The sequence below is a fragment of the Gadus morhua genome, chromosome 18 (genome assembly GCF_902167405.1).
Source record: "Gadus morhua chromosome 18, gadMor3.0, whole genome shotgun sequence".
NCBI lineage: Eukaryota > Metazoa > Chordata > Actinopteri > Gadiformes > Gadidae > Gadus > Gadus morhua.
In genome coordinates this window covers 16639392-16666248 of record NC_044065.1, presented here as the reverse complement: position 1 = coordinate 16666248, position 26857 = coordinate 16639392, and the positions used below count along the sequence as shown (strand labels likewise).

The following is a 26857-nucleotide window of genomic DNA, read 5'->3' as shown; positions in this document are numbered from 1 at the left end:
GCCTTGCTCTCAACAGTAGCTCGGTCTCTTCTCGAAGCCTCTTTAAAACCGCTTTAATACAGGTATGGCAGCTCAAGAGGCTGCTTATATTAAAAGGAAATAAAAAACCTTCAACGAGCCCCCCCCCACACACACACACACACACACACACACACACACACAAACACACACACACACACACACACACACACACACACACACACACACACACACACACACACACACACACAGACACACACACACACACACACACACACACACACACACACTTTTCACGAAAGTATATAAATATAAAATAAATATAAAACAATTTCCACCAAATACCACTCCGTATTTAATCAATTTGCGTATTTACCAGGGAGACGCGGTATTGTGTCATTTTTGCGATTCCATTTGAAGTGCCGACTATCAAAGATGAGCAGCGGAGTTAAATGGCGTGCCGAGTGCTTGTAAGGGCCCGGGACCGGGCCGCGGCGCGGGGTTTTTGTTCTGCCCTCTCTGATCAAGCGGTCTGCGTGTCACCGCAGCAAAGTGAATAGATTAACTTTTAAATACACTGTCCTCCCCGGGGTCCTCTCCTCCCCCTCACAGGGGTCCCTGTCTCGCTTATTCTCCCACTCTCTCTGTCTGTCTACCTGCCTGCCTGTCTGTCTGTCTGCCTGCCTCTGTCCGTCTGTCCGTCTCTCTGTCTGTCTGTGTAGCAGTGAACTCTTCCTCTCCTCAGTATCCGGACCACCGTCTCCTCACTTGTTTCCAGTGTTTCCATGGAAATGGGAAAGCTGGTTTTATTCCCAGTCAAATAACGGGCAAGTGTAGATCAGGTCACTGGACGTGGCCAATGGCGGTCAGCGTAGCAGAAGTTTTTGAGGTGTTTGTTGGTGTTGGGTTTGAAGACCTGTCTAAAGGGGTTTCCTGTAGGGGAAACGCAGTCCTCGGGGAACTGAGGGTTCTGGTGTGTACACAGATCTCACCTCAGAACCATCCTTCATATCACTGATGAGTGATGACTGCTCAGTTTGTATGTGTTTTTAGTTTTTTTAGTTGTTTCTTCAGCGGAGCTTATCAAATAGGCTTCGTGTTCACACACACACACACACACACACACACAGACACTGTCACGCACACTGTCACGCACACTGACTGTGTCTATGTCAGCAAACACACACACACCCAGGGCTTTGGACAGGCGCTGCTACCAGCTAGTGGGGGGCGCGGATGCGCTGGGTTCTCTGGCAGCATTTTCCGCTTGCTTTGGCATTTGCGGGCGTGCGAGGGTCCCGATCCATCACTCTCCCCCTCTCTCTCTCCCTCCACCACAGCTCATTAGCGCCCCGCTAGCTGTGGTGACAACTCATCATATCATGACGGAGCTGAGAAGAGGGACCTCAGCCCCCCCCCGCCCTCTCCCACAGCCCCCTGGGCGGCCAAGGTCGCCGCCTCCACGTTTAGGGCTCAGATTGGCTCAGCGAGGCGCCGCCAGGCAGAAACACAATGACAACAGCTTCTTCCTGTCCAGTGGCCCTCCCTCCCTCCCTCCCTGCCTCCCCTACTCCATCCCTCTCTCCCTCCCTCACATCTTACCTCCTTCTTTCTGTCCATCTCTCACTCCTTCACTCGCTCTCATTCCCCCCTCCCTCCCCCCCCCCCTCTCCCTCCTTTCGCTTGGAGGTTAGACTGGACAGGGGGTCAAAGGACGTTTATCAGACTCATTCCATCGCACGATGGGAAGGTGCTCACAAACCAGTCAAACAATCCCTGGCTCCCATTAGAACGTTTCATTATCCAGGAATTGTGTTTGGTTACAATATCAGCTAATGTAGCCTGTGCGGTGTGAAAAAGCTCTCGGTTGCTTTTAGCCATGCGGGGGATGTTTGGGTTTTGGAAGGGGATGGGGGTTGGGGTGGGGGGGGGGGGGGGGGGGGGGTCTGAATGGCAGCTAAATAGAAACCTCCGGGGGTCAGAGGTTATGGATCAGCCAGTCTGTTGTTGCTTCCTGACAAGGAGTGATTAAAGTGTGACCGGCACCACAAACGGCCTTCTCCTTTGCGCCCAGGCTTTTGTCGAGGTGTTGCTAATAGGTTATGACACGGAGACCAAGCCACTGAGCCCATGCCACAGTTTGTATTGGCTTGTGTTCAGCTCTGGCACTCTGTGTCACTGAGCCGGGTCAGGGCAGATATTTCTGGCTAGAAAACGGATGGGTTGGTTTAGAACAGCGGGGAATCGAACCTGCGGTCTTAGGTTGTTTGTGTGTGTGTGTGTGTGTGTGTGTGTGTGTGTGTGTGTGTGTGTGTGTGTGTGTGTGTGTGTGTGTGTGTGTGTGTGTGTGTGTGTGTGTGTGTGTGTGTGTATACGTGTGTGGGTGTTTGTGTTGACTGCATTCGAGTGGAGTTAGCTCTTCCCTGTTAGAACATGCCAGAAAAAGTGTGTAGCTCTATTTGGGGTGACCTTGTAGCTTCCTCAGCTACAACACTACAGGACTTGACTCCAGTAAGGGGTTAAATTTACTGGTTTATTTATTAATCCAGAAAAAAAAGATGCAAACAAAAGACGAAGGTGTGTTGGTGTGGGCGTGCACGTGTGTGTGTGTGTGTGTGTGTGTGTGTGTGTGTGTGTGTGTGTGTGTGTGTGTGTGTGTGTGTGTGTGTGTGTGTGTGTGTGTGTGTGTGTGTGTGTGTGTGTGTGTGTGTGTTTGTGTGGGCGTGCGGGTGAGTGCGTGTGTACTGGATGGATCTCGCTCCTCAATGGAGCTCATTTAAATGAGCTCAGCCGGAGCCTTTCAGCTGCCCCAGAGCCACAGCATTCTTTCACATCATTACCACTGGGATGGGGGGCTGGGGGGACAAGAGATGAAGAGAGAGACAGTCGGAGACATCATGAGTATTCAACAGCTCATCAGCTGCCCAGCCCCCCTCTTCTCCACATTATTGTTGATCTCCTTTTTTACCTTTCTTTTTATCCATCCTGATATTGTAGATGCTAGATCAGAGCAGGTGTGGAATGTGTATTCGTCTTGTCCGTCTTTTTACACACGCACACACACACACACACACACACACACACACACACACACACACACACACACACACACACACACACACACACACACACACACACACACAGACACACACACACACACACACGCCCGCTCCTCAGCCCAGAGTCTCTGGGGGTCTCCCTGTTTCCCTGGGGTTCTGCTGGGTTCATTAATCTTTCATTGGGACCACGCCACCAGGGAATACCCCTTCCTCTCTCACTCTCTCTCTCACACACACACACCCACACCCACACACACCCTCCCGACCCCCCACCCCATCCCAGTGAAGCACAGCACTCTAGCGGGCTGGGGCTAGCCTGTACCACCCCACATAGAAGAGGCAGGTGCCCCTTTGCTAACGCGCTATTTAGTGTTAGCTGCTTATTAAGCCCTGGGTTTGTGTGCTAGTCGCCCACGCTCGCTCATTTAGCCACGATATTAGCTAAAGCCTCGACAGGCTGCTTTGGGCAGTTCTCTCCCAGCGTTACACTCGCTTTTTATCTCCCCCCAGGAAACACAGCTTTGCATTTGTTGAGCCAATGAGCACGAGCCTAACCGGGCTGTGTTATGCATGTATGCCCCCCCCCCCTCCCGCTCGCTCTCTCTCTGGTCCATTAATGTAGCTGGTGTTTGTTGGATTGGTGCCATCGTTCTATTAAGGTCTTCTCCGAGCAGCCAGGCTACTAATGAGGGGTCTTGGGGTCTATGAGGGAGCGGGATGATGACACACACACACACACACGCACACACACAAACACACGCACACACACACACACACAGATGCACACTTTGATAATCACTTGTACACACAGACACGCACACATACACACTAAGAGAATCACGGTCACACACACACAACACACACACACACACACACACACACACACACACACATACAGCAGTCCCAGCTACAGTGGGCCTCTTGGTTTTGTTATGATAAGGATGGCGAGAGCTGCCGAGCAAGAAAGAGGCTCGCTAATCTACACCACTGCTTTAATGTGGTTATCTTGTTCCGTGTGTGTGTGTGTGTGTGAGACGGTCTGCTGGTTAGGGCCCTGAAGCTCAGCTGTAATCTCTGGCTAATTGAAAAAAGGGTTCCATCCACTTAGGAGCACAAAGACCAGATTACAACACTAAAACTACTACAACCCCCACCCACCCGTCCCCGCCTTTCAATCCTGCCTCATTACAATACAGCACACACACACACACGCCGCACTACACACACACGAGGACCGGTGGACCCTGGGGGAGGCGCTGATGGATGGGAGGGGGAGGGGTCTGGGGTGGGGGTCTTTGGATGCAGAGATGAGTGTGGGCTGGTTCTAGAGTAGAGCCTGGCGGAGTTGTTAATGGCGGAGGAATTTTGCGCCTTGTCTTGATTTAGTGGCGAGCACCGCAAGATCGAATAGACCGCAAGCCACGGTTAAAGTGCCTCGTCACCCAACTCCACCCTGCTCCACCACCAGGGAACTAGTACTGACCCCGCCCTCCCCTCCCCCTCCTCCCCCTCCTCCTCCCCCTCCTCCCCCACCTCCCCCTCCTCCTCCTCCTCCTCCTCCTCCTCCTCCTCCTCCTCCTCTTCTTCTCAGCTTCTTGTGTTGCACAACTCTTGTGTGACGCCACACGAGTGTTTTTAATTACAAACCACACCGTTTTCCCTGTGGCATGTGCGGTCTGGATCCCCTTCAGGACTGGGAATTTTGATGGCTTGCATTGCATTCCCTTTCATTATTTTCCTTGTGAGTGTTGAGGTTAAGTTGCGGTGGCACCCAGCAGTCTCCTATTAACTCCCCAAATTCCCCTCCCTCTCTCTCTCTCCCCCTCTCTTCCTCTGTCTCTCTCTCAGTCTAATAAGGTTCCAGTGGTACAGCACCCTCACCATGTGCACCCGCTCACGCCTCTGATAACCTACAGCAATGAGCACTTCACACCCGGGAACCCCCCGCCGCACCTACAGGGGGACGTGGACCCCAAAACAGGTACGAGGCACACACTCACGCGCTCAAACTCACACTCTTTCACTCACTCGCTCACTCACTCACTCTTACACTCACTCACTCAATCTCTCACTCTCTTTCACACTTACACACACACACACGGGCACACACACAACTCAACCCTTCATGCATTCACACCCTCACCTCCCCCCCTCTCCTCCCCCTCAAATATGGACATGTCACCTTAAGGGCCTTGTTGACAAAACTAAATATCACTCAATTGATTGATTACTAACTCCATCTGTGTAAGCAGTTGCATGATTAACTGCACCGACTGAAACTGAAGTCAATGTGACTGACTTTGATGGTCTGTACCCACTCTAACGTTCCCAGAGAGAGGGAGCCAGCCCCAACACAACCGCACCAACTGCCATTTAACATACACATGGAAGCCATTTTAAAAACAAACATTTGCTCTCCCTCCTTGGCCTCCATTGTACATGCCTATTGTTGGGTAAATGCCTTTCAGTGTTCTGGATAATGGTCCACTCTCCCACAAGTTAGTGTTTTTTTGGGGTAATAACGGCCCCTCATTACGATGGCCCTCACAAAAGGGCCAATAACGAGCCAGCTGCTGTTTAATGTAGTGCTTAATGGAGCTGCTTAATTGGGCTTAGTGTTTAATTAATTAACGTGCGCTATAAGGACTCAGTCGCTGGGTGACTCCGGTGAGCTGCAATCTTTTAACATGACGCACATCAGTCAGAATAACATGGTGATTCGGTCTTCATATTGTTCTGGCATCGTTCCAGTTCAAAATGACTTCATACCAAATGACACGCAATGCCCTGGAACAACAACAGTGTTCAGCAATAGTGCAGAGCCCGGCTGAGTTGAGAACATTTTTGAGAACATTATTTTCTCCGGACATAGTTCCTATACAATCTATCCTTGGGTATGAACTATGAAGGCCAACAAATTGACCATGATGTCACCAGACTTAACTGAAGCGCTCCACTCTGTTTGTTTTGACCACATTGGCATCAAAATGCAGGAGAAGACACCAACAAAAAAAACAGAGAAAGCAGACAACAGTAAAAATACAAACTAAGCCAATAAGAAAGGCCCCTACCTGGCCCCTAAGAACACAGGCTGGCATCTGTGGGTTATTTTTAAAAGGGGTTTGGATCCCTGAGCATCCCAGGGCCTCGGTTTCAAGAGAATGGACCAATGTGTAATGTCTCTCTGGCCTAGCCTGAACCCACCAGCTTTTGGCGGCGTCTACCCTCAAAACTTCTCTCCCATGCGTCTGTTGTGTAATCACACAGCAGCAAGGGTTGAGAATGTGAACATACAGGTTTACTTTAGTAAAAGGGAGGCACTGTCTTGGAGTGTGTCTTGCTCTTAATGTAACATTATTTCAGTAAGAAACTTCACTTTGAATGGCATTGAACAGACACTACAATGCGATCTCCTTCACTGTGTATCTTTCATATCGGAATAGATACGCTTACATAGCGTTCGGTTAAAATCATTAGATGTTACATTCACGGTGCGTTTGTTTAACCTGTTAAGGTCCGGCAGTATTTTGGTTTTTTTCGCCTAAACACATACCCAAATGGAAAAGCTTATAACACAGTAACCCTAAGTCCTAGATGGATGTATGATACTTCATTTGAAAGCTGACAAGCTCTAGTTTCTGTAGATATGTTTATTTGGCATGTGTCATACACACAACCTAAATGACATCAGTTCAGACATGGCTCTAAAGCAATTTTTTTGTCTTCGAAAATAATGGGTCATATTTGAACTACAATAACTAGGATGTGCTTTATGTAAGGCATATGGCAATATGCCAAATACCTTCTACATCATGCCAACTACACCTGGAAAAAAATTTGGAGTTCTAGGCCTAAAGCTTTGGGAGTTAATGGAGTTTTTATGGTGTGTGGTCACTGGCGGCCCAAACCTCTCCAAAATGTCTCCAAAATGGCCAAATTGTGCCAAATGCATTTACTCACTTCTGTGACACTGGAAACATTACTGAAGCATTTTGGTGACTATAAAACCTTTCTCCATGATTCAAAACATAATTTTTTCACACATTCATTTGATATGGCCATATTGAGATATTGTCATGTGATGAGACACTACCGGATCTCTCACGACCACCTTCAGTAGGAGTGGGGGCCGGGGGTCTGCCTGTCTGGCTTTGCGGCTCCCAATCCGCATCACTGTCCTCAGACATTGACCTACAAACACAATGCAATGCACAAATGTCACCAAATATAATGAAGAAATATATAAATGCAATTCAATGGGGTGTTATTTACATAGAAAACAAATAAACATTTCATTTATATCATTTCTGTCATTTTTTCATTTATATATATAATGTATACTATATAACTATACTGCATTGTTCACTGTAAGCATAAAAACCCACACACAAAAATACACATAGATGGCGTCACTCACCGATCTAAGACTTCGTCCAATTGTTGCTTGAACATCTCCTCTATCTCAGAATCATATTGGCTGTCTTCGCTGTCCTCGGATGAAGCCAAAATCAAAGCGAGGGCTTCTTCATGTGTGTAATATTTCGTTTTCTTCGTTGATTTCGCCATTGTAAACGGCGAAATCAATGTGATCAATGTGTGCGGCGTGCGTCCTGGTCCGCTGGAGGCTCTGTCATGCGCAAAGCGAGTTGTCTGCCGTGATGACGCAGCTGTATATCTCGGCTCATACGTATCACACCTGGACACGCCTGGTAGCGTTGGAAAGGTAAACTCATTGGCTAGAAGCCCAAGTGACTGATATATCAATAGCCAATACGCTGTCCCTATACTAAAGCCGCGTAACAAAGTAAACAAAGCCCATTGGCCCTTCGAACTGGGAGCGCTCCATCTACTTCACGGGCTGTACCGGGGTGAAAACTGAACAGAAAAAGACGGGGACACTTTCATTTTGTAGCCAGCAAAGTGATGAAAACAAGCATACCCAACAACTCCATACTGGAGGTAGAGAAAATATCCGTGCGGCTTTGAAAAGCTGGATGTTAGTTGACGAACAAAGTTTGGAGATGGTAAACAAATGGACTTTACACGACAATATTCACAAGCTGGAATAATTTTATGAAAAACCATGTGGATGCTTTTGATCAGTGGATTCTCACGGACATTTGGAATATAAATAATTGAGGAATGGACACATATTACGGTTCTCGGATTGCTTCAAAGGTAGGGAGTCTCTCTGTTTTATTGGCATTTCCGGTTTACCATGCTGGTTAATATCAATATTTATGGTTTTGTGCTCATGATTTATGAAAAAAAAAAACCGGATGAATAAATTGTGGAGATTCTACCCTTTCTAACGATGTATAGAATGTCTGTAATGATGAAAGTTGAAGCGGGTTATGTCGCTGCGTAGTGGGAACATGTGGTCAACAAACACAAATCGCCCACCGGTGGGCGAATGGGTCTTAAGAGGTTAAAAAGCCCGCACAAAGCCAGGCGCAGTGTCAGGGTGAATCCAGAGTCATGTGTTCATAAAGAGGCAGCCTTCAGCGGGTACCAGCGCTCTGTGATCACACAAAGCTCTCATTAGCTCTCCGTGTTCCCCTCTCTTCAAACGCCTCCATTACTTGCTCTGCTTAATCCCCTCATTTGATTGGACCGCTGGTGACGGGGGGGCTGTTGCTCCCCGTCTCGTTACTGCTGCCGCTCTCACGCCTTTGATCAGGAAGTGCCAACCACCCACTTCCTGTCACCTCTTCCCTTCTCATCCCCCGTCACCTGATGTGTGTAGTGTTTGTGTTGCTTTGGTACATGGAGCGCGACTCAAAATATGGAGCCATTTTTTTAAACATCCGCTGACGTGTCGGCCTCTGCTGTCCGTGTTGTTCTGTTCCGCCCCTGACCACACCTCCTCAGGTCATAAGGCCACGCCCCCTGTTAACGTTAATTGTGTTTCCCTCTGTTGCAGGAATCCCAAGGCCTCCACATCCTTCAGATATATCCCCATACTACCCTCTGTCTCCGGGCGCCGTGGGGCAGATCCCCCATCCGCTAGGGTGGCTAGTACCACAGTAAGTCATACTGCTGCTTTAATATTCACACACACACACACACAGTCACAGATTAGGCTACTGCCCCGCATTTATTGTGTAACTATTGCCCATAATGCATTCATATTAGCATTCTTTATCCTTTCTTTTGTCTACATGTTTACTTTGACCTATTTTTTCAACTGGTTGCTGGCATATACATTTGTATGGATTCTATTGTCATTTTGGTTGAAGGGGCCTGCTAAATGTTCATTTGTGATTTCACAAGTAGCATTGGTGTTGATTTAAATTATTCTTTGATGAGGAGCTTGACAGGACTAAGGGTGATGGAGCTCATGTTGTCCCACACCTCAAAGCATATGGTATTAGGAATGAAAGAGGAAATTTATATCAATAACAATGCAGCATCTTCAAACAAATACAATAAAATATATATATACACTATGAGTAAATAATATAGAAGGTGAATAATGTAGAACTTATATACATTATACATCAGTGTCCCAAAAAGTGTTACTAGCGTCCCAGTCTACGACCCCAGCTAGCATCCCCAAGCTAGCGCTCCGTCTCTGTACACTCCCATTACATTAATGAACCCGGATTGCCCGCATTTTACCCACAATTCCACATGGGGGCTCTCCCCTGGTAACGCGTGTCAACACTCGTTAATATGACAAAAGGCTACAAATTAAGGTCTGTTAATTTAATGTTTTCTCGACGCGGTCTAAATACTGGAAGAGGCCCCGAGCGCGGTGGCGGCGGCTGCCTTTGATTTGCTTCACTTTATTTTGGTATAAATTTCCATTCATTATTGTTTGTCTTTGGATGTGTAGACCTCAATTAGCGTGATGGCTCCATTAAAGAGCGCGCCGCTTCGTCTTTAATTATTACAACAAAACACCTCGCGCCGGCTCGGGGGGGGGAGAGACTCCCCCCTCTGTCGACGCAGAGCGAAGGGGTTATGAAATTTAATTAGCCATTCCTATCAAGATTTGTGGCATTCAAATTGTTGAGTTTTCCCGGCCTTTGATGTGCGCTCTGCAATCCCCTAGATTTTTAGTCCTGATCAAATGAGAATAAAGAGGGCCGCGTGGGGGGAGCTTTTACCTCCTCTGTCAAACCTGTTCCTTCACCTCCTCTCCTTTCTTCTCCTCTTCGCAGGCAAGGTCAACCTGTTTATCCCATCACAACAGGGGGGTTCAGACACCCCTATCCCACCGCACTCACTGTCAACGCATCCATGTCAAGGTGAGTGGAGCCTTGGGAGAGAAAGAGACACACACGCACGCACTTGCACACACACACACACACACACACACACACACACACACACACACACACACACACACACACACACACACACACACAGCCGTCCCTAAAGGGGCGGGCTCACTGCCTGCCTCGCTGTTCAAAAGGCCAATTCTCCAGTGCAGGGCCTCAGCTCGCGTGCTCAAATATTAATTATATTTATCATGTCCTAATGAGGCCCCTGAAGGACGTTTAGCCATGCTGCACGTCAGCCCCGTCAGAACATAAACAAACCCGGCAACTCTTTGATGCCGGATAGCAGGCCCTGCACCTTGGCTGCTTCTTTGGTTCGGCCCGTCGAGGAGCTGATCCGGACCCCCGCTCCCCCGGTGGGCTTGTGGGTTTTGTTTGTTTGTTTCTCATTGGTTCCCCCCGAGAGAGACATATAGTCTGTGTTGTGCAGAAACGATAGTTAACCAAGTTTGTTTCCCAGCACTGAGCATGCTGTTTGTTTTTTACGAGCGGTTATGGCCATAAGCTGTATGTGGCAATAGAGTAGAGTCAAAATAACAAAAGGGCTGTTTTACCCACAGTTGTCCTTCCTCCTTGTTATCCTATTCTTGAACCATATCTTGGTATTGAAGCTGTCGGCCTTACTTTGTCCATCACAACTGCATGTTTCAAGAGCCATGTTTCTATCCAATATTTATTTCAGTGTGTTCAGGGACAGCAGGTGCCGGGTAACTAGTGGAAGCTACCAGTCTAGCTGTTGACGAGCATGGTAGAGAAGAGGCCTGGCAGCGTAGCCTACAATTGGGACGCTAAGTGAGCTAGCATGACTAGAAGAGACCAGGGCAGGTCTTCTCTTCCTCTTCTAATGTATCATGTCGGTTAAAAAAAAAAGACAATAGAAAACCATCTATAGGGAAGGGTCGGCTACACGCTGCCCAGAGTCCAGCGGATGAATTGATAGCCGGAGTCAGTGGTGTAATTGGTTTCAGCGGGGGGCCTGGTATAAGGCAGACATGACCACTGGAGGAAGGCGTGTGGGCCTGGGCGCGCGTCCGCCCTGCATTAGGATTCAAAGGAGGCCGGCTTCTCTGCTGTGTCAGAACACAGCAGTGGACACCTTACACCGGGTGCTGTTAAATATACATCTCTTCAAGGGCCAGGAGGGGCCAGGGTGGGGGGGGGGGGGGGGGCAAGACCAGGAACCTCAGCAAATGAAAGACATTAGTTTGATAATGGGCTTAGAGTCACTGGAAATCCATTATTCCACATATCCGGGTGTCCCGTGTGGGCGACAGGTAGAGGGATGTCAGCCCCCCCTACCCCGCCCCTTCATGCTTAAGTCTGCCCTTTGATATTCTCCCCCCTCTCCCCCCTCTCCCCCCTCTCCCCCCTCCTCCAGCTGTTACGGCCGGGCGGGTCATTATACATTAAACAGGCACTGGGGCTAGCGCATCGCCATGGCAATTAAATGGCCCAGGCTAACACTGGGGCTAGCTGCTTCACAGCTACCCCCCTCCCCCCCCCCCCCCCACACTCACAGCCTCCCCTACCTTTCAGGATTGAAATGTGCTGGCCTGGGGGGTCTTGGCAGGTGGGGGTCAGGGTCTCCTCCCTGTTTGGTTAAATTGGTCCAAGGCTACGCTGGGCGATGAGGAAGAGTATAATGATGATGATGATGGGAATGATGCCCCTGCTCTTCAAAGGGATGGCGGTCATGTTTAAACCATGATCTGGGGCAGGATGTTGGGTTGGGGGGAGCAGGGGTGGAGGGGGTTACGGGGGGGGGGGTACGAAGGGACAGGCAGCAGAGATAATAATAAGCAGAAGAAAATAAAGATCTCGGAACAGAGGAGATTTTAACAAGTGCACAGAGGGAGAGCGGGGAGGAGAGCGAGAGCGGGGAGGAGAGCGAAGGAGAGGGAAGGGGAACTATAAGAGCCCTAATGATGGGCCATCTGCAGCCAGGGTTTCTGTGCGTCCCGTCAACGGGTGACAAGGCACAAACACCAGTGGTAGTGATGAGAGAGAGAGGGGGAGAGAGAGAGAGAGGGGAGAGAGAGCAGGGCTTCTTCTCCCAGGAGACTGCCTCACCAGCAGACGCTGGTTGGTGCTGGCCAGTGTACCCTCATCATTATATACTGGCTCGGAGCCATGCACACTCTCATAGCCCATAATGAGCTGGTAGAAAAAGAGATTATTCCCCCCTTTCTTTTTTTGTCTTCCTTCCTTCCTCGGCCCCCCCCCTTCACCCCCATCCGTATTCTCCTGTCCCGTATATGTGTTCACATGGTTCTGAAAAACTCCCAGGTGGCCGCAGTCGTTTTGACCCTTGGAACACACTGACCACACTGCTGTTTGGCCTGTCCCACATGCGTGACAGGCCTCTCTCAGGGCTTGAACCTTCAACATTGAGACATTCAGAGGGGGTTTCCAGGCGCACGCTATACCGTGCTACAGTCTCATCTAACCAGAACCGAATTTAATGGTCAAGAATTAACCATGCATTTTTGTATTCGTTTGGATGAGGCGCATGACTACTGTTAATGTGTGTGTGTGTGTGTGTGTGTGTGTACTATAGGCCTTGGGACGTGTGATACAGATGATAATTGTGTGTATATATTTGTATACATATATTTCTGTGTGTGCTACAAGTAATATCCCCCTATGCACGCACTATGTAAAGCTCTTTATAAATGCAATGAATTATTAAGGAGCATTAGCACAGAAGTAGTACCGTATTGTGTTGTGTGTATGTGTGTGCCATCTGTCCCTTTTCACCCCGTCCACTCTGACGATTTACACAGTCTTCTGTCCTCCAGGTTCCCCCCCCACATGGTGCCCCCCCACCACAGTTTGCACACCACGGGCATCCCTCACCCCGCCATCGTCACGCCCAACGTCAAGCAGGAGTCCTCCCACAGCGACATCAGCTCCCTTAACAGCTCGTAAGTCAGCCACACCTCCCCCTCCTCCATCTCCTCCTCCTCCTCTCTCACCTCCTCCTCCCTCTCCTCCCTCTTATCCCTCTCCTCCTCCACCTCCTCCCTCAACTCCTTCTCTTAGGGATGTCCATTTAAAGTAATGTCCAAAAGTAATTCTAATGTAAGGATATCTTATTTATAATGTAAGGATATCTTTCACGTTAATCAAAATCTGTATAAAATGTAAAACAAGTGCAATTGAAATTAAATTATTGAACTTGGCCATCATGACAAGGTTTCATATCAGATCATGTGATCATGCTCAGTTTGCTCCTTACTCATGTTCATGCCTACCACTCCTTGTCGCCCTCTCCCTTGCTCGATGCGCCCTCCTGTGGTAAACTACACCTGCACACACACACCTCCCAGCGCTCGGTTCCTAAGCTCGCTCCATCCCTTCGCCACCTGCAGGAAACACTCAGACGCCAAGAAGGAGGAGGAGAAGAAGAAGCAGCCTCACATCAAGAAGCCTCTGAACGCCTTCATGCTCTACATGAAGGAGATGAGGGCCAAGGTGGTGGCAGAGTGCACGCTGAAGGAGAGCGCTGCGATCAACCAGATCCTGGGCCGGAGGGTGAGACACGCGACCACCACCACCGCGCCCGTCGCCGCGGGGCAGTGCGTCTGCCCGATGTGAGGCTCACGGCTGTGGGTGTGTGTCCGGCGGGACCATCCTCCCAGCCTGGAGCTCAGCATCGGGCACACTGCGACCGTGAGAAGGCAGGGACAGGCTAGGGTTTTTGACTCCCCAGCCAGAAGGGGCTGGGTTCAAACCCCGCACCCTGTCGGCACCCGCTAAATTAAAAGATGATGAAGTATATTACATTTGCTTTGGCAGCTAATTAATTTATAATTAATAGTTTAGCGTGGAGACAGTGGGTTTGCAATAATAAGGAAATGTTTGAGGCTTCATTTGGATCTCTCTCTCTCTCTCTCTCTCTCAGTGGCACGCCCTATCGCGGGAGGAGCAGGCAAAGTACTATGAGCTGGCGAGGAAGGAACGGCAGCTGCACATGCAGTTGTACCCAGGCTGGTCAGCGCGAGATAACTATGTAAGTTTTTAAGTTTATAAGTCGAAGACGCCTCTCTGTTTCCTCCTCTCTCCTCCTCCCCCACCCTTCTCACCTCCTCTCCTCCTCCCTTCTGTCTCTCCCTCCTTCAATTTTGAGGACGGATATTAAACCACTGGACCTATCTGGCTCTAGCCCATGATGGTTCGATACGAAGAGGTGGCTAGCGAGCATCAGTGTACAATCACATACGCTTGTGCACAACAGAACCATTGAGGAGGGAAAGAAATGCATGGAGCGGTGCTAATCTTCCAACAGGGATATTTACACAATCATTAAATACATATTTAAATACATATTTAGAAAACTATTTAACTTGGTTGAAAGGTTAAATTACCTGCATCCACATCAGACTACGGGTACAAGGCCAGATGTGTTTTGTGTCGTGTGGGGTGAAGTCTTCCCTTCAGCCAGTGCAGAGGAGCAGTTCTGGAAGTACACACAGACTCACATGAGAATCACGAGCGTGTTCATCCCAGTTTGTCTCAGAGCTCCTTCATGTTCCGCAACACAGAGGAACGTAAAGACAAAGGGAGAGGGAGCGAAAGGGGGCCAGGCGGTTGCTTGTGGCCCACAGTGTTGTGCCGTGAGGCGCAGGGTGGATGAATAACTAAACAGAAAGATAAGCCCTATTCGGTGCAATATAATAACTAAGGTTCCTGTCCGTGTCTATTTGCCTTTTCTTTCTATTTTTTTGGCGGGTAACCAACAGGGGAAAAAGAAGAAGAGGAAAAGGGAGAAGCAGCAGGCTGAGGGCAACGGTAAGTGAACTCAATTATCTCCCATCTTAGCCTCGCCCATCATGTACAGCCCTCCACATTTACATCAGGCTAACGGGCCTTCAGGGCCCCTCTCTCATCCCATGTCATTCTGCCTGGCTTGTTATGTCTGGTTTGTAGCCAGTTACACCTCCCACATGATGCATCTACAATGATAGCATTGCTTGTCGACCCCACCCCCCCCCCCATCCATCCCTTTGACTCCTCCCTGCCCAGCTTATAACTGAATATGCATGACCCCCTCCTTCCCCCCCTTCATCCCACAAGCACCCCTCATCACCCCCCCCCCCCCCCCCCCCCCCCCCCCCCCCACCCACCACCCTCTTACCCCCAGCATCAGGTCTCAGGGATGTGTGTCTGGAGAATGTTACATCTACAGCCCTGTGTTTCCGGCGTGGCTCCACCATATCATGCCTGCACCCTGCAGAAAGACACCACCTTTGCATGTGTGCATGCATGTCTCTTCTGCTGTGTGTTGGTGGTGCTGCCCCCCCCCCCCCCCACTTGCTTGCTCCCGTGCATGCTCTTGTGTGTCCACATTGAAAAATTACAAAAATCGTCCACGTTTTAAATTAAGGAGGTTTGCTCATTTTTGTTTCTCAATGTTAATCGTGTAATCATGTTATGAAATGACGAGGATAATTAAACACAAACGCTTCGATTTAAGTTTCCGCAGTTTCCTGGAAGCCACGCGATCATTAGCTAGCTGTTCATTACAGATGAGCACTCTATTCCCCCATCCAGGGGAAAGACTTGCTGTTGAAGAAGGCGAGGGTTAGGCTGTGGCCATATAGTTCTGGAAGACATTAATTATGTGTATTGATTAACAGCAGCCCATCTCACTGGAACACCAGCAGTGGGCTGTCAACTCCCCTAACCACCCAGATTTAGTATATTTATGGGATATTATCAGGCCCTTATCTAAACTAAGTCTCAGATCAATAGTTTTCCCTAACCGCACGAGTATAGTGTTGCCCTTAAAGTCACATTGATTGGCTGACATGGTGATTCAATTGAAGCCAGATCCATGAATGTGTGTTTTAAAAGGGCAAACAGTAGATGCAGATATTGCAGCGCAATAAACACATTTGTTTAAAATCTTAAGACAAATATTTATCAAGGTGCACAGAAACAGCAGCCAGTAAAAAAGATTTAAAAAAGAAATAATACAGCGCATGTTAAAGTGCCAAGTTGTAATATATTGCGTAATATTACTTTCTAATCCCCTAAAATAGCGGTCTACCAGGAAACTAAGTGGAGCTTAGAACAAAGTGTTTAATGCTGATTTGTTGTTGTATTTTTGCGCTCGTGTTGGTGACGGATCCTTCTTGAAGGCCTTTCTATCTGTTCTTTTTTTGTTTCAGAACACAGAGAATATTTTCCAAACCCTTGCCTTTCACTCCCTCCGATTACAGGTGCTAATGTCATTTTGAGTTTTAAATTACTAACTGGTTTCTTTGATTTATTCTCTCGTCTTTTAAAAATTGTTATGCTTATTTTATTTATTTTTCTTTGTTTGTGCAAACAACTTTAAGAGCGATTTCTATACTTAAAATGTTCTATTTTCACTGTTTGCTGCTTTGCTTCTCTTAAAATGTGTATGCTAGCGTTTATCGGTCATAAAGCTAAAGATGATACGACATATCTGTGTTGCTATGATGGAGTCATTGGGCTCAAAACATGACTTGTGAGGACCTGAACTCTTAAAGCTCGGTGCTCACACTGCAGTACAACCTGTGTAATGTAACGGTAAACCTCCTTAATCTACCAGCGACGGTACCTTTGCTAGAGCCAGCATCAGATTGGCCTACTACCCCCCCTCCCCGTTCTGCTGACAGCCTCCTCTTAGACCACGACTCCACTCAAACAGCTGTTTGAGTGGAGGTGTGGTCTAACTAGAGGTCCTAAGTCCTATCCAACTTGAGGTTTAAGAGTAACATATGAGCCAACTAAGCACAAGCGTTTGTCGCCTGCGGTAACCAGTTGTTTTGCCACTTTAGGCTTTGGTTACTCTTGAACCTTAACAAGGCTCCAAACTGTCAATTGCTGGGAGCAGATTTAAAAAAAAGTAGTTTTAAACATGTTCTGGCAGGGATGAATAGGGTCTGTATTTGTGCGATGCTAGGTCAGAGCTACCTTTTCCTAGAACACTGAGCTTCCCTATGCTATTGCTAACGCACTTCCTTAACTGTCTTAACAAGAGCTACTGCTGCTTAAAGCTAACACCTTTCCTCTTGTCCTTCTAAAGTATAACAATGATAAATACAAAGGGGCATGCGATTTCTAATTTATCCCACGAGAACACCCTTTCATTAAAGTGTTTCTGCAACCCATTAACAGTCGCCTTTTAGGCTGCTGTGCGCCTACTTTTAAAAGCATACTCAAGAATGGCTCGCATCTTTTAACTGGGTGGTTTGCTAGCACAGTTATCATTAGCCAGGCTTGACGGAGCACCGTTGTCTTACTCTACTCTTCTTTTCACTTCTGGTCGTTTGACATTCTGGTTATGTTCTGCCTCTCTGGTTTCGGCCTCCTTCTCTCTCTTCCCTGTCGCCGCATCAGACCTGAGCGCACCCAAGAAGTGCCGAGCGCGCTTTGGGCTCGACCAACAGAATAACTGGTGTGGCCCGTGCAGGTGTGTATGGTGTGTGCACAGGCCAGGGCCAGGTGAAGGCTGGCTAATCACGCCACTGGGACCTCCTCCTCCACCTCCTCCCTCCTCCTCACCCTGTCACCCCCCCCCCCCACCCACAAGCCCTCTGAGCCTGTCCAGACCCAGCAGGTGTCCACTCACCTGTCAGTTTCCACCAGCCCCGCCTCGCCAATCTAGCCACACCCCCTTCACCCATCCTCCTCTTCATGTGTCTGTTTGGTGAAGAAGGGCATTCGGTTTACTCTCTAAACATTAACTGTATGAATGCTGTCTAGCTGCAGGTCTACAGATCCTAAACGCTTTGTTTCAGGAGTATTTGTTACAGTTAAAATGCTAAAGCTCTTTTAAAGGTGTGGGGGGGACTGGAAACTGGCTGGCTCAGGCTGGGAGGACCTCTGGAGGGTGGCGGTCTGTGTGGAGGACATCCCAGGGTTAGCCAGCGCGAGCCTACACCCTGGCCCGTTGTTTTTTGTCTGTGTAATGACGTGTCCATTTTTTTTGTCTCTGTGTACGTTTGTGTCTACCTCCTCGGCTAACAGATGCAAATACCCCAAAGAAGTGTCGTGCATTGTTCGGGCTTGACCAGCTGAGTTTATGGTGCAAACCGTGCAGGTATTACCCCTGTCCTAGCCATGGGGGGAAGAGCACTTCGACCCCCTTAACAATCAGCTCCTTCTGATCACCGATTCTTCTTCCTTCAATGTGTTAACAAGTTGAAACATTTCTCTGCCCCCCCCCCCCCCCTCCTCCAACCTTTGTCTTACTGAGGAGTTTCCTGCTCCAAATCACTTGAAAAAAACTATTTTCCCTCTTTAGAGCACGGTTCAAAAGCACAGCGGTAGGAAATGGATTTGTTGAAGAGTAACCAAACACTAGGGTCAGACTGCAGAGGCGGCAGCGGGCGGCGTTGACTCCGCCTCCTGGTTGGCTGAAGCTGCAGAGGTCCCCCCGGCACGGTTTGTATGGTAGCCAGCCACGGTGCCGTCTCTCAGCCAGGAGCTTAGTGTTTGGTTTAGTGTATGGGTAAAACATCTCAAGAACATCAGGGGGTTACTATTGATTTGTCATTTTTTAACCAAAAACCTTCCACAAGTCCACTTCCTGCCCATGTGGTCCTTGTGACTGCTGTATTGCCTGTCATGTGTGTCCTGAGTGGGCACCCGTGTATAACTTTGTCTGGCCCAGATTTCTCTTCCGGGCTTCTCAGTGACACTCTTCTCTATGCCCTCTTCCTCCTCCTTCTCCACCTCCTCTTCCTCCAAACTCCTCTCTGATAACCCTTACTTAGTCCCTACCTGTTGTCTCTCTGTTCTGACACAAGCAGTCTTTGAATTGGAAATATTTTCATGGTAGGTATTTGTTTCTGCTAAGTAATACCCTTCTCTGTGTCCCGAGTCCCCCCCGTACGTCACCGCCATCCCCCATCAGCCACACATCGTCTGGTCTCCCGCTGCCTCATACCCATCACTAGCGGTTTCCTGTGGCGCTCCTTAAATACACTCCGAGGTCTCCTTTGAGAGCCACCACTACTCTAGTTGAGTTGAGTTTGTTGATCGGGCCGCGTTAGTTCACAACAGGCCAAATCAGACCAAAGCAGACGATGCAGGAAGAAGCTCCTATTTTCAGACGGTTATTTCCACCGCGTAGTTGAGGGAAGGATCCTGCGTACACAGATGAGTGCAGCTGTCAGGGCTCACAGCCTCCCAGCCTGCTGCTGCTGCTGCTGCTGCGGCGGCGGTGGTGGACGGCAGCGCATTAGGATTGATGTATTCCTGAAGCAATCAGAGCAGATCATGAGAGAATGGCTCGGGAGCGGAGGGCTGATAATTCAGCGGAGAGGTTAAGAGGTCTCTCCCCGCGCCGCACCACACCACCACGCAGCGGGCCTAATTCCCCCAGAGGGCGGCCAATCAATAGCGAGCACAGGCACATACCATGAATCAATAGGGCTGTTAAAAAATGGATATTAGCTCATTTGTAGCAGTTTGACGGACAGTCATGGCTTGTAACGCGCCGCGGAACAAGACGTACGGCTAGTCGTAGCAAATTGATAGCCGGTCCCGATCAATAAGGGGAGCAGTGCAGGGAAGGGTTACGGCACACTTCAAAGCCGAGCCCACTTCACCTGACTTCTCCCTGTTCTGTCTTCCTCCTGACTGCTCTCCAGTGTTGTTCCGTTGTTGTTCTTGTGATCATGATGATGAATGCATGGTTTCCACCCTCCACCCCTTTAAGCATGCTCTCCTATTGGTCCATTTTTTATTCCAACTGATTTTTCTCTATTTGCCCCAGTCGGCTCCCTCCATTTATTCTCCTCTCGGTCTTTGTGTTTTTGACTTCCTTTACCGGAAGAGCAGGCCGGGGTATGACTTAAGAAACAGGCCCTAACCGTAACTCCAACAGAACAAAAAACAAACAAAGATCTTCCAATTCACAGAGCATCAAAACAACACAAATAAAACAGCAGTAGTTTGGACGCGCGGCTCCAAAGAAGGAAGGCCCTTAATCACGGCGGGCCCTTCAGGGCATCCGAGTGCTGGAGCCGGGTGTTGAGACAGTGGGGTCAGATCCAGGGTCAGTGTATAGATAGGGTGGGCGAGTGGAAGAGATACACCCCCCCCCCCCCCCCCCCCACCATCTCCTCACCCCAGATATAACCCGAATCTGGAAGACGGTAGCGAGATGCATGCAGTCCTCCCTCCCTCCCTCCCTCCCTCCCTCACCCCCCAGCCCCCAGAGCGGGGCGCTGGGGAGAGGCGCTGGGGGAGGCGCTCCGCTCCATGTGCCTGGCCCGGGGCGCCCCGGCTAGGCAGAGGGGTCGCGACCCCAGAGCAGAAATGCAAACATGGGGTCGTGACCCCCCCCAGCGCGCACACACTCATGTCTTAGGGGCAGATGCAGGGTAGTGTGGATCGTGTTGACCTTTTAGCCTCCAATTCAACCTCCCCATTCCCCCCCCCAGGAGGGCTCAGATGCAGACAGAGGGAGATGCAGACAGAGAGACTTACTAACCTCCGTGTTGCTGCGCTCGGTTCGAGATTCTTTCGATTTCGAACGTAACTCTCGCAACCGACCGACCGGCGGGAGAGCGAGGGAGGGAGAGAAAGAAAGAAACCGTACAACAGAGCCTTCTCCTCCCCTCCGTCACCCTCGTCTTCCTCATCCTGTGTCTTTCTTTCCTGTTCCGTGTCCTCACCCTGTCATCTCCTCTCTTGCTGTCGGTTCTGCCGTCTGGTTCCACAAGGAAGGTTCTAGAACGCGATTCCAGAACCTTCCTTCAGTGCGCAGGGCCTTCCCGTGGCGTCCCACAATGCACCTGGTTCAGGTCGACCCGTCAAAAGGGAAAACCGCCGCAAAACGAAGGCAGTCGGTCACACGGACCACGGGCGGGTGCATTGGGGTCGCCGCTGGAGCCGGCGCCACTGTGGTGTGTGTGTGTGTGTGTGTGACTGTGTGTGTGTCACCTGAGAGGTTGTCTAAAACCCCTCTCTCTTTCTCTTCTTCCCCCTCTTCCCTTTGCCCTCCAGGAGAAAAAAAAAGTGCATCCGCTACATCCAAGGAGAGGGTAGCTGTGCCAGCCCTCCCTCCTCAGACGGAAGTCTGATCGACTCCCCCCCCTCCTCCCCCTCCTCCGTGGCCCCCTCCCCCTCCTCCAAGGAGCCCAGACCTCAGCAGACTGAACAAATGCAACCGCTCTCACTGACTATGAAACCGGCCCACCCGCCGCTCCACCCCCACCCCCACCTGGCCCACCACCCGCACCACCCGCACCACCACCACCACCACCACCACCCGCACCTCCATCACCACCTCCACCACCATCTCCTCGCCGGGCCCCCGCACCCATCTTTGCTCCACCTGGACAAGGCGCCGGGCTCCCGCGGCTCCCACGGCGGCGGCGGCGGCGGCGGCGGCAGCGCCTCCTCCTCCTCCTCCTCCTCCTCCTCCTCCACCTCGCCCCACCACAGAGCCCCGGAGCGCGGCGACGTCTCGTCATCACGGCCGCCGGGCTCCTCCTCCACCACCTCCTCCTCCTCCTCCTCCAAGACGGCGGCGGCGGCGGCGGCTGCGGCGGCCTCCTCCTCCTCCTCCTCTTCGTCTTCGTCGCTGGCGCGCCCGTCTGCCTCGCTGTGCCACCCCCACATGCTCCTGGCCAACGCCGGCCAGCCGCTGTCGCTGGTTACCAAGCCCCCCAGCCTATAGGACCGCCCCCCCTTCCTCCTCCCCCCTCCTCTTTTCTAGACCCCCCCCCCCCCCCCCCCATCGCCTCCTTTTTTAACCTTTCTGTGCCACGGTGGCTTTGAAATTTTAGGGTTTTGTGTTATGATAAAAGTTCATTGGTCAATATTTGACCCCTCATTATCGAAAAAAAATATATATAATTATAAAGAAATAATAATAACAATGAGCTGAAGCATAGCTTTGTGAATCTGCCAAAATGTGTATGATTTCTGTTTTGTTTTGTAGTTTTTTTCCGTGTGCGGAGGATAGCCCAGTTTCCCCTTTCACCCAGAGTAGTTTAGCAGACGGATCCACACGACGGTAGGCTAGGTTATTCAGCGAGCCCTTTTCTGGAAAGAGTTGGTTCTCCTTTTTTATTTGTATTAAATACGAGCTTGCGAACCAATCATTGGAGACGTCCTGGGGGCGGCCCGGCGAGCAGCTTCCCCTCCCGGAGAAACGACAACTTTATTGTGATGATGTAACTTGTTCTTGTTTAAATGTACAGAAATATTTGACGGGGTGGGCGGGGCTTACTGTGTTTAATATGCATTGTTCCATTGCGTTGTCTGTTTTTTTGTTTTTTGTTAATGACCTTTTGGGAAGGGAAGGGGCGGAGTTAGAGTTGGGTTAGGGAGGGGTGGGTGGGTCGGGGAGATTGAGGTTTTAAAATCGAAAAATGTCACAACGCTAGGATCAGTAGTATTTATTGCTTTAGAGATTTGCTTGTTGTATCTTGTACGTGTCCCTTTTACGGCATTTTTTTTTTTTTTCGTTTCCTAATACATTGTACAAATATTTTTCTTAAGCTAAGCGACTTCTATATGAATGATTTTGTTTTTATGAGGAGGCTTCAGAAAGGCCAGGAGGCCCCGAGAACGGCTGGACTCCACCCTCTGTGCTGTGTATAAAAACCTCATGAACACTCAGTATGCACAACGGCTCAGTTTCAACCCAGACGGGCCCCGAGACGAGCCCCGCGCGGAACAGCCGGGACCCCCAAGGGGCGGCAGCCAGCCTCTGGTCAGAAACACTAAAGTCCAAACCCCCTTCGTCCTCTTCTTTTCAATCCAGCAGTCAACCATCCCCCCCTCTCCCCCCCTCACCCAGCCCCCAACCCCCCCCACCCTGACTGTAGATGCGTGTACAGATTTTTTTCCGTGCCAAACTTTGTGATAATTTCCTCTCACCGCAGAGCCAGCTTGTTCTTCCGTTGTCTTCTGTTCATTTCGCCCCCTCTCCATCCTTTTCTGTGACGTTACATAGGTTGCTATGTATGTAGTATAAATGTTGCTATAACAAATGTGTTTGGTAGCAGATTGTCAAATATTAAAAATTTTAACTTAATAAAAAGACAAAACACCATACTGTATAATAAAAAAAACCCACCAAGGGCCAAATTATGTACATTAGGAAGTTCATAAAAAAACCTTATGAAATGCAAAAAAACTCAAACTGCCACTTTTAAGTCCACTACTACATGTAGGTAGCTAGAAACTCATAGGCATGTTGATGTTGATGCAAGAGGCTGTTAAAAAATTTAAAAAAGATGAAAAAAAAAAAAGAAGTGTCCAAGAGGTCCATCCCCACGGTGCCATCGTAGTTGACACGCGCCACTGTAAGCTGTCCGTTTCCTCATCGCTGGTTTATTAAAAATGCTTATGATAAATAGTTTGAATGTTTCCTCAACGGCTGTGATGTTGCTGTTCTACTTTATGCTCTTATATTTTCCTTTGTTTGTTTTCTCCTGTTCTTTTCAATGGTTTTTGTAATGAATAAATGTTTATGCTGTACAGTCTCTGTAGCATGCAGTTCTGTATTAATAAAAGCGACTTAGTATGTGCAGTTCTGCGTCAAGCGTTTCTATGTGTAGGTGCCAGGGAGGTATTGGCTCAGCGGCAAAGAATCAGGCTTTGAGTTAATTTTTCAAATGTCTAAGCATTAGAATATGTAAAGTTTATTATCGCATTTTTATTCAAGTAAAGTGCATTCACAATTTAATAAACAATCCACTAGTGTTATTTAACCTCAACCAGATGTTCTGAAGAGTCACGTATTCAAGTTTTATATTTAAATAACTCTAAATGAGGACACTCTTGTCATGAGATACCTCTTAAAAGTAGAATACACTTTATTTTCAATTAATAATAAGATACTGATACCTCATGGTAACCCTTGTTTTTTTGCCATAGTAATATATTGTTTATCTAAATATATCAGCCTACCCCCTTAACCGATCTTAACCAACCTCCTGACAATTCAAACCCTACCTCAACCGGAGGGACTTTAACAGACCTTTAAAGATGATTGGCAGCTCTGTCAGATTGCATCAAGAAACTGAAAGCAACAATAGATTCCACTCCCACCGTATAAATATGGTGGGAGTGGAATAGAAACAACTAGAGTGACTGACATGTCCTACACTAGGATACATAGGGTAGTATCATAGTACATACATAGTGTACTAGGAGACATAGGGTGGGTCTCATGTCCTACCCTAGGGTGGGCCTCATGTCCTACCCTAGGGTGGGCCTCATGTCCTACCCTAGGGTGGGTCTCATGTCCTACCCTAGGGTGGGTCTCATGTCCTACCCTAGGGTGGGTCTCATGTCCTACCCTAGGATAGGGTGGCTCCCATGTTCTTTGCTGCAGTCCTTCTCCCTGAGTGTTGGACAGAGCATCCACATGATGTGGTCCCTACATGATGCTGTAGGCCTCAACCTGCTCGCAACCCTGGGGGAACACAGGGCATTAAGAAGACGGATCCGCTCCTAGTTGCCCGAGACGGAACTCTTTGGTAGCTGTCCCATCCATCAGCCTCCATTTGCAACGTACTTCACCTTCTCTTGTGGAATGTCACTCAAAAAAAGTACAGAAAGAAAAACCAAAGTAAAACCCTTTGAGTGTAATATTTGTAGCAATGTCACCCACACACCGAGAAACTCGTGTTATGTGACTCCCTCGCTTTATTTAGTCAGCTATACATCCATGAGCTTGTCTACGGGCGCCTTCCTATGCAAACCTTCACACTCACACATGAAAACGTTTAGACCGAGAACCGTCCGCGACAACAACCAGCGCACGGCCGCAGCTGCAACAGGTGAAGTTCAAACCCGGGACGTGTAGAATAGTAATAACAATAACCCTAACCCTAACCCAGACTTCTACGCCAGTCCTGGCCACACCAAAGCTGTGCATTGTGCGGGCGATGTATAGGCATTGTACCTCCTTCAGAGCAGGAGCAGGAGAAGGGCACTGCATCGGGCCCACGCGGCACTCCGTCTCTTAATGCCCCCGTGCGGGGCCGTACCCTTGAACCAGCGCAGTGTGCTGGGCTGCCGCCGCCGCATCCTTTGTACCCCCCCCCAGCTAAAGGAAAAAATGGCATCTTTTGATGTGCGCATGGCACGGAGGAAACAATCACGAAGGCCATCGCCATGAAGAGCCCCGGCCGACCAATGGGAATCCGCCAGGCGTACGTTAAATCCCCCCCACACACACACACCTCCTGCCCCCCGCCAGGTTATGAGCAACACAACAAAGGTAGGATGATATATATATATATATTGGATGTTCAATTAAAACACTGTGGCCTTCCACTGGCCCTGGTTTTGTTCAGGACTGAACTAGAAGGAGAATAAAAGCGAGAGCAACAATAAGGTTGGGTCTCACGGAGAACATGCACTCCATCTCTTGTCGTTTACTTTTAGATTAAAACCCAAACATCTCGCACACACACACGCACACACACACACGCACACACACACACACACACACACACACACACACACACACACACACACACACACACACACACACACACACACACACACACGCACACACGCACACATCCCTTCTGAGGGACTATTCAGTTGGACTGGAGGATTAATCTAAAACACAATTCTTCCTTTAGCATTTTTTTTTTTTTCCGAAAGCTTTTATCACCTTTTTGATCATAGCTTTTATTAGTCTGTAAAATAAGTTGCTGTAATAATAACGTTGGTTGTGTGCGTGGGTATGTGTGTGTGTGTGTGTGTTTGTGTGTATGTCTAATATTTTCAGTGATGCCTTTGTTAGAGGACTTCCTGAATGACACGTCCACTGGACTCTGATTGGAGGAAAAACGACACCAGAGGCATAGTGTCAGCGGGTTAACACAGAAAGTTGTGTGTGTGTATGTGTATGTGTGTGTGTGTGTGTGTGTGTGTGTGTGTGTGTGTGTGTGTGTGTGTGTGTGTGTGTGTGTGTGTGTTTGCGTACGTGTGTGTGTGTGGTTGTGTGTGTGTGTGTGCGTTTCGATACCAATTTAAAAAGCTACATGTTAACCTGTAAATCTGTGCAAAACTTTAAATATGAACCACATATCCATTTCAAACAGTGTTCTCCTGTCATCTAGCCACTCATTATGATACTGTGTCAATGCTGTTTAACATCAGAACTCCAAACGGGAAACCTCCCTGCTGCCAGTGTTCACACACAATACCATCTGACAGTGTGACAAACAGACAGACCGCCTCAGACGCCCTGCTTAATATATTTCATGATATACATCAAAATAAGAGCCCTGATGAAACACAGACGGATCGCTGGAGTAACAAAGAGGCCCCGAAGCCTGGAGGGGCTCTGAAGTCTTTCTGCTTCAGCGCCTCCACAGTTACCTCATGATGCCGATACAGGAGCTACACTGCAACCTAGTCTACTAGAGCCACACTACAGTATCTACACTATAGAGCAACACTACCAGGGACCACACTATTAGAACCACAATACTACACCCAGACAACTACAACCAGACAACTAGAGCAAGACAATTAGAACCACACTAGAGGAACTACAATACTAGAACGGGA

The 26857-nt window shown here is 49.0% G+C and overlaps 1 protein-coding gene across 23 annotated transcripts in view; it reads left to right on the top strand.

The window, feature by feature from the left end:
• tcf7l2 (transcription factor 7 like 2) overlaps positions 1–23852 on the top strand; it is a 101757-nt gene extending 77905 nt beyond the window's left edge. For 2 of the 23 annotated variants that reach the window (XM_030339986.1, XM_030339983.1), the window contains 10 exons: positions 4887–5019; positions 8962–9064; positions 10205–10291; positions 13123–13248; positions 13696–13858; positions 14229–14336; positions 15067–15115; positions 16498–16548; positions 18326–18398; positions 21314–23852. In XM_030339986.1, coding sequence (XP_030195846.1) covers positions 4887–5019; positions 8962–9064; positions 10205–10291; positions 13123–13248; positions 13696–13858; positions 14229–14336; positions 15067–15115; positions 16498–16548; positions 18326–18398; positions 21314–21989 — 1569 coding nt within the window. In that variant the 3' untranslated portion in view covers positions 21990–23852. Of the gene's footprint in view, positions 1–4886; positions 5020–8961; positions 9065–10204; positions 10292–13107; positions 13249–13653; positions 13859–14228; positions 14337–15051; positions 15116–16497; positions 16549–17695; positions 17769–18325; positions 18399–19074; positions 19136–21313 lie in introns of all 23 variants that reach the window. The other 21 variants (XM_030339987.1, XM_030339984.1, XM_030339979.1 and 18 more) reach the window with 19 other exon arrangements.
• The last annotated feature ends 3005 nt before the right edge of the window (positions 23853–26857 follow it).